The sequence below is a fragment of the Perca fluviatilis genome, chromosome 7 (assembly GCF_010015445.1).
Source record: "Perca fluviatilis chromosome 7, GENO_Pfluv_1.0, whole genome shotgun sequence".
Taxonomy (NCBI): domain Eukaryota; kingdom Metazoa; phylum Chordata; class Actinopteri; order Perciformes; family Percidae; genus Perca; species Perca fluviatilis.
In genome coordinates, this window is record NC_053118.1 from 10,700,044 (window position 1) to 10,712,887 (window position 12,844).

The 12,844-nt window shown below is 45.8% G+C and overlaps 1 protein-coding gene across 3 annotated transcripts in view; it reads left to right on the forward strand.

The window, feature by feature from the left end:
• rspo2 (R-spondin 2) overlaps window positions 1-12,844 on the forward strand; it is a 66,644-nt gene that overhangs the window by 37,566 nt on the left and 16,234 nt on the right. For all 3 annotated transcript variants that reach the window (XM_039807254.1, XM_039807253.1, XM_039807255.1), the window contains 2 exons: window positions 1,238-1,381; window positions 2,382-2,570. In XM_039807254.1, coding sequence (XP_039663188.1) covers window positions 1,238-1,381; window positions 2,382-2,570 — 333 coding nt within the window. The remainder of the gene's footprint in view (window positions 1-1,237; window positions 1,382-2,381; window positions 2,571-12,844) is intronic.

The following is a 12,844-nucleotide window of genomic DNA, read 5'->3' on the forward strand; positions in this document are numbered from 1 at the left end:
GGACCCCCTCGTTTCGGAGGAATGCCGAGGAGGAGGCCTGATGGTTAGCTGGAGATGGTGTATAATTAAGGGGTGTGATTGTGAGAACCTTCCCTTCCCCGGGCCCTGCAAGGGTCACAGATAAAAGAGCAGCCCTCAGCCTCCGTCCCTCTCACATGTGGAAAATCAAAGTAAGGCAGGTTTACGCGGCGAGACCGTGCGACACAAAATCAGAGGGGCGCACGGCACCCTACCTGGGAAGCCCCCCCCGCGAGCGGTGGGTGATAGTGGCTGCAGGTTATAGATTGTGGTTCGCCGGCATTGGAAGCCTATTGGGAAAATAGGGCCACATAGAGCTTTTGAGGAACGTCATAAATTAGCCAGCTCTGGGAGGCCCCCTTCTAATCATGTGGGCCTGTGCGTCGCCGTGTTGGTGTGGTTGTTGTAATTTGGCCCTGCCTGACGTGCTATTTGTAGAGTAAGAGCTTGATGACACATCGCCGTGCCTTTCTTTGCGAGCGCGGCGCTGTGTGTCATGCGCAGCGGCAGGGTGTGGCGTGGGAGGATAAGTGCGCCGTTGTGTTTGCCGACTGAACGCATCAGCATTTGTTTGGCAATTAAGGTGGCGCGAAATGTCGTTGTACCCCACGCCTCCCCACTCCTAACCAACCTTTTTATTTTTTTTAAAATCATAGCCAGAACTGAAAGGATCCACACAGCAGGCGAGCATTGTGATCATGAGCCATCATAATGAAAACCCGACTTCCCAATATTCCTCAGTTATGGACACAGACACAGATTGGAGCAATGTGTCGTGATAGGATAGCATAGTAGGACACTATTTAGAGCCCTAATGGGGTGTATTCTTCTGCCGCAGCACACCATTAGTTGAAAACATGTGAGCTCGTGTGTTAGTACACTAGTGCAATTTGTTGGAAGAGGTCAGCGTGACATAATCCCTCACTGTCTCCGCTGTTGTGTTTTCACACTGTTGACTTTTTTCTCACTCTAAACAAGAACAGGAAGATGAAAAATAAAATATCTGTCAGGCGAAACACGCTCGCTGAAATACACTTGAGCCCCGGAGAGAAATGATTCACAGGGCATCGGCGGCGGCCTTTTTTTTTTCTTTTTTTTTTTCGGGATAATCCTTTGAAGAACCCCCTTTCCCCAAACCCCTTCGCTTTCTATCAACTCCAGATGAGAGAGTTGCTCAGACTCTGATGATTCTCTTCTTCCTCTCTCCTTCTTCCTCCAGGGTGCAGGATAGAGAACTGTGAGTCCTGCTTCAGCAAAGACTTCTGCACCAAGTGCAAGTCTGGCTTTTACCTACACAAAGGGCGCTGCTTTGATAAGTGCCCCGAGGGCTTCGCCCCGCTGGAGGAAACCATGGAGTGCGGAGGTACGTGAAGCAACACAAATATGTCAACAAAAAAAGAAGTTCTCAAGATCGAGAGAGTGAACAACATTGTCTTTTACACCTTTTTTTACCTGTAAACAGTATTTATAACTTCTCACTTGGCTTGTTAATTTTGGACTGAAAAACAAGCAGTTTCTGGTTTCTTTATTTATTAAAAAAATTGTTTTTTTCCCAACAAAAAAATTATGAAATATAAAAATACGCTAAGCGTGTTGAAAAACAATACATGCAAAATTTCCAAAAAGGAGCGTGGACGAAGCAGAAGCTTGTAATTTTTCCCACCCTTTATTCAACTCTCATTCCTGTACACATTATATATTACATATGTCATTATATATTAATTGCAAGATAACAAATATACAGTCATTTTAAACACCTCAACCCATCCCTCTATACTCACCTGTCCCAGTACAGTCAGTACGACAACCCACACCCACAATTAGCCTCTCTTCATCCTCATATCCTTTTAATAAAGTGTTTTTATACAACTTGTTAATGTTTGTGCAATGTTTTAGCACCTGCTCCAAACCATTCCACAAACTCACCCCACAGATAGTGACGTTTTTAAAGTGAAGTTCTCCTCTCAGATTAAACCCATCCTGCTTTTCCATAAACATTAGTTTGTAAATTTCCCAGAAGTAGATTATTTCGTGCTTTGAACTTGATTCGTGCCATCTTAAATTGGACCTGCTCAGTCAACTTCAGTATATGTGACTTAAAGAATAATGGATTTGTCTTTTCCAGATATCCAACGTTATTGACGATTCTGATTGCTCTCTTTTGTAATGTGCATATAACGACTGTAGTTCGGTTTGGTAGGTGTTTCCCAGTTGAACTGGGACCCACACACAAATAGGTTATAGCATCCCGGTAAAGCGCCTTCGCCCTGTATTAAAGCTCGACCTGGGGTCTTTGAGTTGCCTCTAAATTACACTCCGCCGTGGGTTCACTTGCACATCCCTGTTTCTGCGTGTCTCCACAGAGGGCTGTGAGGTGGGCCAGTGGAGCGAATGGGGAGCCTGCACCAGGAGAAACAAAACCTGTGGCTATAAGTGGGGTCTGGAGACCCGGACGCGGCATATTGTAAAGAAACCACCCAAGGACACAATACCCTGTCCCACCATCGCTGAGTCCAGGATGTGCAAAATGGCCATGAGGCACTGCAGGAGAGGTAAGGATGTTATACAGCCATATGTTAATGTGTGCGAGAGAGATATTCTGTCAACCGGTCCAAACTCCATCCATGTTCACTTCAAAGTTTACACTACTCTGGTGAATATTAAAGAAAACAGCCCACTTGTTCCATTGGAGAACTGTTTCAGCCCATCTCAGAGTTCCACCTGTTTCATGTAACCTTTGTACCTTCCACTCAGCCTTGTTTTTTTTACCGTCTGTGTTTTTGAGGTGCACAGTGGCGTTCCTATGCACGAAATATCAGTATTTTTCCATGGCGGCCTTGTTCAAGCCAGCTCTTTTTCTGAGGTATATTTTTCCCCCCGTCTCTCCCATCTCCTTTCCTCTCCTCAGTGGAATTCTTCAAAGTACGGACTGCAGGTTTCCTCAATGGCCGTCTCTGTTTCCTCCCGTCAGCCTGAGAGATATTTGCGGTGCACACAGCATGTATGTCAGGCCATTAAATGAGAAGTCAATTCTGGAATTTCTCTCTGTGTGAATACAGCTAAGGGAAATATTTTTTTTCAAAAAGTAAACCGTTTCTCTCAGACGGTCCAAACTAACCATTTGGGGGTGACGGCCGCAGTTAGCAGTGCTTTTAAAATAAATGTCTGTTCCCTTAATGCACTTTTAGGTCTCTCATAAACTTTGGATTAGGATAGGCCAAGTGTAAATATTTAATTCACCAAATAAGGAAGCAATTACAGTGGCAGATATCATTCAGGCTATCAAAAAAAAAAGAAAGAAGAAAAACATTGTTTAACAGAAAGAGGAAAATAACCTAACCTCGCGGAGTTTTCTCCATTTTTGGCCTGGAGTGTTGGATGGGAGGATCATTTAGTGAAGTGGTGAAAGAGTAAATAAACTTGAAATAAACCCTGATATTTTCTCATATTTCAGCACTATCAAGGGTAGGAAACTGTGATTCCATGGCACATTTAGTTCCTAAAGCCCTGTGCTGTTTGTCAGGGAATTTCTCCCCAACCCCTACGTGCCTCTTCATGACTTCGCCATGCCTGTTTGACCTTTTCCAAAAAACTTTATGACCTCCTTTAATTAAAAGTTAGCATTGTTGCGCATGGTTACTGCCGTTAATTATCCCAAGCATGAAGTCACTGATGGGAAGTTGTCGTGAAGTCTAAATTGAGTGCGTAGCAGGACCATTCTTCTTCAGTCCTTTATAAACTGACAGCAGACTCCCCATGTCCATCTTACTTGAAGCAACTGTTCATTGCAAACCGCTCAGTGCAGTTCCTTATCCAATGGCTGAGTTACGTCTCTTTGGAAGATCAGTGGCCTCAGCTCTTTGGTTAAAAGCTGTGTGTAAACGTGTCACCCTGTGTGCATCTTAGGACTCTCCGGGCTCGTGAAGAGCTGTGGTGGCCAGTTTAATAAAGGTACATTTCAGACTTAGGCATGTGTTGTTAATTCCCCGCAGCTCCACCGCTAGTGAAAAATCCCCACTTGGCAAAAGCCAGTGAAATGCAACACTCTTCAGTTCAAATAAACACAATGTAAAAATGTAAGCTGCCGAAAGTCGAACGGGAAGCGATCCAGCGCCGTCACATGGGAGCTCAGCCGACTGACATTGTAAAATAATCACTTCCCGTGAGTGATAATAAAGCACAGTCCAATGGGAGGACAGGCCACCCTCTGAAATGCAGGTGATCGGGAAGTGAAGGTTCAAGAAAGGGCTGCAATATGGCTGAGTTCATAATGAAATATGTTGCTATGTGACCTTTTAAATTAATACAAATTTCACAGACTTTGCAAGCCATACTGTAGGTCCCTAGTACTATTTAAAATAACAGGATTTGCAATGCAGTGTGGTAAATTGAATCTTTTCAATAGAATGTTAAAAGCTGTAACCCCAACGTACTGTATGTGTTTTATATTCAGAAGGAAATCTAAATATAAGAAGTGCTTGTAATGATCACTTGGAACTTAAGACTTTATCAGCTCTTCTTGCTGGACTCCAGACACCAATGTTTAGGATAAGCACAGGATTATATAACTGCAGACCGTAAGGATGCTGCGGATTAAATGGAGACAGGAAATAAGAGGACGCAGCATGTAGGTATACGCACTATTTATGGCAATGCTTATCTGATCACCCGGGCTTGCATTTCTACATATCCACGTATTTAAATTACACTGGACGTCAAAGACAAAGACCGATCCCCGTCTTTCAGCTTAACCGAGACGCACAAGGACAATGCAAAGGATCTTCTTCTTTTCCCTCTGTGTTGGCAAAGATCTAATCCCTCTGTACAACACACACAAGCAGAGGACGTAAAGCCCAGATAATGTCAAGAGGCGAGGCATTCACAGCAAACATGACGAGTTGTGTAAACCGTGTCTGATGTGTTCCGTACCAGTTGCTGATCAGTGTAAACAATATATCATTCGCACTGCTGGGATTCATTTGCTGAGCTCAGCCGGTGTTTGCCAGAACAGCATTTTCCTGATAACACACTCTGTCCCCAAAATCGTAGGGAAAGATTGTGTGGAGCACATGGACAGACAAATATATGTGGTGGTCCAATGTCACAAGCGTTATTTCCATGCAACTGTCAAGCGAAATTTTCAGCAAACGTTTGAAGTTTGGCAAAAAATAAAATGAGAATTTGGTACGTTTCCACCGTCTGCGTTGAACGAAGCATCATATTTTTGTGTGTGCTTTTGGCAGTGAGATTAAACAACCGCAGCATTATTTATTTGGAAAAAAAGTATTCCAATTGCTGTTAATCACATTACTTTTGAAAACATCGAGTGATTAGAAAACCGTCCGTGCATTGTTGATGAAAATCTTTGTCAAATTCTACCAGCTGTTTAAAATTGGTGGATAGCTTTTATGTAATACTTCAATGGAAAATGTGCTCGACAATCTCTCTCTAAGGCAGTGTTTCTCAAACTTTTTACATCACGTACCACTTCAGAAAATATTAGGCTGTCTAAGTACCACCATTATGGCCCACATTAAGATAGAGTAGCGTACGCTACCCTATTCAGCTACATATAGTCTCGCATTGCCAGATCTTCCTCCGAAGCGCTGCGGAGGAGGGTCTTGCTAGTCCACACAGCATTCCGAGATGGCAGAAAAACGTGCTCTGATTTTTGGGCATTTCTTTAAACCAGTCCCAATCGTCTTGGGTGGCGCTATGCACCGGACGGAGCCACGGTGCCTCTGCAAAATAGCCTCGGGAAGGAACTTGTTTTGGTGGAACGTGTGTACGTTTTAAAGTTGTTTTTTGTCGTGCAACAGTAAACTCCGATTGGACAGATAGTCTAGCTAGCTGTCTGGATTTACCCTGCAGAGATCTGAGGAGCAGTTAACCATAGTCCTCACAAATCCACCGCAGTTTAAAATGCCAACACAAAGAAAGCGGAAGGTAACGGGACATCCGGCTGAAAAGAGTGACATACTGCGGAATTTCCGGCGCCACCGGCGCAATCCCGGAAGCGGAACGTCGTGGATTTAGACTAAGCTGTGGACAGTTCACGCAGGAGGCAGGTTTATTCCTAAAACAATATTTCTTGTCGACAGCCACAGCCACGCTGTACTTTACTTCCTCCGTCCCGCTCCAAATTTGAGGTGACTCGGGTCATATCTCCTTACCGCTTTGCTGCTAGCAGGCGCTGTGGAGACTTCACCATCGCTTTTTAAGTAGCGACTAGCACTTGTGCTCGTCCAATATAGTTTCAACAGGGCTGTTCGAAATATTGTCCTCCTCATCCACACTTCTCTTCCTGTTGGAGCCACGATTGCAGTATTATAACCACTCTCCTGCCATCACAGCGTAACTAATTATGGATTTATGCGCCCCTCCTATGTAGCAAGCTGAACACTTATTTTAAATTACTTTTAACTGATCATATTGTTAATTATATATTATTATATTATATTATATTATATATAATATTATTATTGGAAATGTTGTAGTATTTCTATAGTATTGTTTTTAAATTAATTCATTACATTTTTTTTTTCTTCTTTTATATAAGAGATTCCATCCGCGTACCACCAGTGGTACTTGTACCACAGTTTGAGAACCAGTGCTCTAGGGAATAAGGAAGTCTTGTCTAATGGCTGGCATGTGAGCCAGGCGTTTGCATAGCACCCTTGAGACGGTAAAACACTCTTCTATCCGTTGTATCCCTGGAGTGGTGCTCTGAACAGACTATAAACAATAAAGAGACTATATTAATAGCTGCTCCGGCGCTATCACAATTGACAGACTGGGTCCCCCCCCCCCCTCCCCCACCCTCTCTGTCTTGTGAGCTGATGGGAGGAGAGAAGAGGGAAGGTGAGCGGAGTTGATAGAGCCGCAGCACCCGGCTGTTGCACATTGATGCCATTATGGAATTCCCTACAGATATTTCCCAGCAACCCCTGTCACCAGATTCACTGGTTTACAAACAGACATGTGTGACAGGTTAGATCGCTCTTTCTCTGCTTCGTTTTTTTTCTTTTCTGCTGCTCTGCGTTGCCAATCAATCCATCTGGTTATTTTCCTTTTTTTTTCTCTCTTGCCCACCCACTCTACTATAATCTTTGAACAACAGCTGCTTCTGCCATGTCATTGACATTAGATCTTGTGTAAACAACTTAAAATGTGAAAGCTCTCCAAACTCCCACTCTTAATGTAATCCCTGATTTGCAATTTAAGAGGGACTAAAGTCCAACACAAACGCACCATTGCAACTTGGGCTAATTTTACAAATCGGCTTTCAGATTCTCAGACGGCATGTCACTCCTGCCTGCTACCATACAGACTTTTTGTGCAGCTCTGCTTGCTTGATTTGTAGGTAAAAGTAGATTGAATCTGCGGGGCATTTGTAGTGCAGGAGGCGGCCAAGCCCAAAGTTAACCCAAACGAGAACAGGAGTTTTACGATATGAAGTTATGGAACAGTAGAAGGTTATAGCTTAGCAAATGTTGGAACTGAAAACAGAAACGTATTTAAGACCTGGCTTTTTCCAGAACAATGCAGTTCGATTTACACTCTAAATGCTTCTACGAGCCCATGAAGACTCACAGTCACCCTGCTGACCCCGTGGAAAGGGAAAGGAAAAGGAAAGGAAAAGCAGAAAGAGGGAAGAATAAGAAAGAAGGAGCACATAATGATTATATTTGGCCATTGGATTATGTACCTGTGCTTGGAGAGTTACAGACCTTTTGTGGGGCTATTGATGTCCCCTGAGTGTAACCAGAGAAACCATTTCTGCTGTAGGGCTCGGTCGAGGCCAAGCCCTCCATCCCATCAGTCATCTGAGTGCTCTGTTCCAGCCACCACTAATACTGTCTGTCATAACTTCTGCGTGCAGTTTGTGTTTGTACTGTAACTGGGATAACTACCTCTTGTAGCCATGATGCCCAGTCTGTTCCCTCTGCCATCAATTTGAAACCCTGGATAAACAAGTTTTGGTACACAGGATAAACCCACCTAGACTCAGTTTGCCACGTCATCACTCCTCCGCAGTGTGACATCTGAAGGCCCCGCGAGGTCCTTTATCTTTACATTTAAGGCCATGGACACGACAGAGAGGCGGGCAGTTGTTTAATTTCCCCCAACAAGCACCTACTGGGGCAGGGGAACCAAAGTGAACCCAGATCCGCCCCGGATCGACCAGACCAGCAGGATTTGGTTGACTGGTGGGATTTAAGCCAGGTTCTGTCTGAAGGCAGTGTGGTTCTGTGGTGAATCCACAGTGCTGTGGACCTCCTGGTCCTCGCCGTCTGCGAACCATCTGCTCCAAAGTCTCTGCTCCTGTAAAACGATGCACAGAGCAATGGTGATTGCCTCAAATCCGCTCTGGAGGAAGCTCAACCGCCTTGTCTGTAGCGCACGCTGCTCGAGACACCAAACAATTCCGGTTTCTGGCAGTCTTTGCGTACGAGCAGGCAGTTAATCCGCGTGCGTGCGTACGAGCGTGTGACACACAATTTGGGGTGTTTACGCTCGCTGAGCCAAGAGGTTTAAGCTCTGGCGAAAGATGCCATTCACTTCTGAGCGTTCTAGTTACGCAGTCAGTGTGATCACATCTGAGTCTGGCTTGTGTTTGGCTTGGAAACCCCGACATCCAAACACATTTCTGGATGTGTTTTTGTCAGATGTAGCCTTTTACCATCGGGCCAGCTTTTCTCTGAAACAGATGCACGCTTTCAACTTAAAGCTAATTGATGGAGTGTGTTCTTCTCAGCCTCAGCGCTCACGGTGCAGTTTGTCCAAGCCAAACAACAAATCGAGGCCTGCTCGAGCCACCGCTCTGAAGTCGACCCAAAGCACTTGAGAACAGAGGTTTGCACTTCTGCTCCTTCGTGTACTTATCTCATTATTCCAATTAATGTTCCCCGGGTGTGCTCTACGGGAAGTCAGGAGAGTCGGAAGGGAGAGCTGGTGCACAGATGACAAGTCCCACTCTCATTTCTGCCACAGTGGAATGACGGGCGGTGATTAACGGCGACCTCTGGCCCGGGTAATATCATGAACAATCCGGATCAGTTCGTCCCGCCAGCGGGAGCGGAGCGAGGAGCGTTTTCCCAGGACAGAAGGAGAGCACTAATTGGCAGCCGACCTGTCATAGTGATTATGTATGCCTCACACCGCAGCCTGTTGTGATTGGAGGAGCCACAGCTTAATCTTCATTTAATAAGGCAGCTCCATAGGGGCTGACACAGTAGCTGGTGAGAAGGCCTCAGAAGGACCCTGCCTCCTTTGAACAGCATGGATGGCCTGGCTCCGGACACAGGGCCTGGATTGGCGTCTGACTGTGACAACCCCCGCCCCCACACACACACACCCCCACACCCCACACCCCACACCCCACACCCCACACCCAAGACCTAACCACCGCACCAGCGCTTGCGTCGTTCATTAGTTGAATTAAATGCTGGAGAAATCTGGTTGTGAAGATGAAAAAAAAGAAACTCAAACAGAAACATAATGATGATTTCCACATGCTGTACACACGACTGCGAAACTGTAGAGCTGAGATGACAGAGAGTTTTTTTGGAAGCTTTGCACTGCGCTGTAGTGAATAAGAGTATGGGTGAAGAGGAATGACACATCAACCTGTCATTGACTTGGCCAGGTCTCCAGCATCCCAATGCCAATGGCAGTTACGGTCACCGCTGCGGTCACAGTCACAAATTAACACAAGCTCTGTTTCAGCTATAACATATTTGCTAATCTCTGCCATAGATTATTCTCTCCCCCCACAAACCCCCAACCCCCAGTCTCCACGCTTATGTTTCATATCTCCTCCTAACCAGATGAAAATTGATTATCTAGGCTCATGTCTGGACAGGCAATCAACACTTGCTTTATGCTGATGTTCCCAAACCAAACTTTTGGGTTTACTTTTCTGCCTCTCGTGCAGTTTAGCAGCGTTAAATCTTCTGTCGGAGGAGAAAGTCATTACCAGCAGTCTCAGAGACTTCTTTGCCCTGGGTACATTCCTTATTGTGGGGTGGGGGGGAGAAGGAGGAGGAGGAGGAGGGAGGGGGGTCTCTGATTAACTTCCCACTAAGTGCCCGTGCTCTCTGACCAAAATAAATATGGCTGCTGTCATTTTGTCAGCAACTGTCTTCAGAGAGCAATATTTGAAACACCCCATGATCCTGCTGGCTTTTATATGGAGAATCCATCGTCATACCACAGGCATGAGCCATAAACATGTGGAGGCCTTTCAAAGACCAAGGGGGTGGAGGGATGGAAGGAGGGAGGTGGAAGAGGAGGGGTCAGCAGCGCTCACTGGGGCTCCATACTCCACATTATTGTCATCTGGTCTTTTCCAAGCAGGAAGAAAGAGGGAGGGGGTGTTAGTGAAGGTTTTTTTTTTCACACTCTTTGGCCCAGTTGAGTTGTGGTTTTGCTGAGCTGCCTTTTGTAGACTCATGTACACACATTAGATACAGCAGTCCTCTTATTTGTTTAACTCGCTTTATTGTGAAGTGTGCACCGGTAGCAACGCTATTCCAATAAATCCAAGCTAGCGGATGTAGATATCTTTCAAGACTGCTCTTTGATGTCAAGTAGATGTCTATTCGGCAGCCAAAACACGGACAAAAAGTTGATGTTCATTCTCAGCAGTGACTTACAAGCTGCATAGTTTTATGAAATCATGACCCGAGTGGATTATTTGTAAGCTTGACATCCTGCTTGCACATATTGTTTCGGCGTGACTTTGTCAAAGAGGAGGAACGCCGCGTTGGTTTGCGAGGCTTCCGTTGTCGTTCTTCTGGCGGAGGAAATGAGGCATATGGGCCGACATCAACACCCCCATCAAAAACAGACGTACGCAAACAAACAAAGTGGCAGCAAACTGGAGGGGGGAAAGAAGAAGGAGTAGGAGGAGGAGGAGGAGGAGGTGAAGGGGAAAATACTGTACAGAGGTGGAATGTTTTCATGTTCTCAAGTCCCACAAACGGGAGCTATTTCCCCCCGCTGAGCAGTATATGGGCTGATATTGCCCATGACACGGTCGGGGCCATAAAGCGCGCCTTCACTGAACGTTCCCTTGATGGGCAGTTTGTGCTGTTATACCCTGTGATTTTTTTTTTTTTTTTTTTACAGCAGACGAGACACGGTCTGTGTCTTTACAGGGATGGATGGCAACAGCTTGTGATGAGATCTTTGAAGTAGGGTTGGATTCATACATGGACCTCTGTTTTATGAAATATCTGGTGACTACCAGCCAGAACGGTCCACTTGTGATACGATGGAGGTTTGCTCCTGACCGCAGTCTGTGATTATCTTCCTCATTTTATATCAGAAGGCGGGCCAGAGAAATCGATACAGTGAGGTGTTTAAAGGATTTTACAGAGCAGCTTCAGGGGTGGCAATCTGTAAAACCTATAATGAAACCTGCTTACCCTGCTTTAAAACATTTCATTAGTACGGATTTGGAGTGTGCTGTGACGATCCAAATGTAGTTTCAGAGGCTCTTCCACCGCGATAGGCGTAACATTCATAGGAAACTGGAAAACTGGAAAATTGTAGTTTATTGGAAGTGTTTGGAATGGTGAAATGCAACCATATAAAAAAAAAAGTTTTCTGCTCCAGTTTGGTCAAAAAACATCAAGTGCCTGTGTCGGTCCGACCCCTACGCTGGAGTAAGCCCCTGTGTCGAGGTTTCTCACCTCGTATAGACGTCATAGCGTGGGATCTGTCTGATGGCGCTGCATCCCTGCGCCACCTCTTTCTGTCTGCCAGACCTCCAGTCCGACGCTGCTGCCAGCTCTCCTGTGGGCCGCAAACACTTTCATCTCCACATCTCCACCACACCAGGCAGATGAGGACGCATACACACACACACACACACACACACACACGCACACACGCACTTACAAACACACATTCACGCATCCGTGAGTGCAAGACACGTGTAATTGACACCGCCAAACAATAAAGAAACAGACCTCACAGGCAGAACAAGTCAGTTCTTTTTCAGTCTCTTTCTCGTCCCTGTTTCCATTCTCTTTTTCCTGTCTCGCACTCGAATGACACCCTCTCGCTCATGTATCGCATATCACGACGCGGAGCCGTCTGAGGAACAATGTGCACGCCACAGAGGAGGATGTGTTCGCGTGGCGCACCAGTGTTGCGAGGCAGCGCTGCTGCGTGCGCTTGAGTCCTCCCTCTCCAGTGGTCTGGCTGGAGGAGAAAAGAAGGAAGCCGAACGGGGGAGCCAGAAAACATCTGGTGCACAGTTGCACTGGCTCAGCCACTACTACTCCTACTCTTTCCACCCTCATTCCCTCTCTTTCTCCATCTCTGGTGGGCATCTTTATAGAGACATCACAGCTTTTAATTACAGCTGGTGATTGAGAGAGAGCCTGTGGCTTCTGACCCACTCGCGTCCATGAGCGTGGACCCAGAGCACAGACATGCAGACACAACAACGCAGCAAGTACAGACCTGCCAGACCTTTGGCTGTGTGCTCTCTGTGTGTCTGGGTGTTTTTCTCTGTGTGTGTGTATGAATTAACAGTGACAAATACAGGGGGGATCGCAGACTAATCACAGTGCCATTATAGTGGTAAGTAAAGGCCAAGGCCAATTTACCAAGGTTGTAGAGCACTACACCCCCATTAAAACAAAAAAAAAGCTGAACACTAAGGTGATGTCACAGGTTAGCAATTTCAGCTTAACGGAGAAAATACTAGCACAAGTTAGTGACACATGCCTGTGTGCTGCTTATCTGTGAGTTGAAAGAAAAGTCACTGGTCTGGAGCCAGTAACTATGAGCAGCCTGCTCAGAGCAGGGG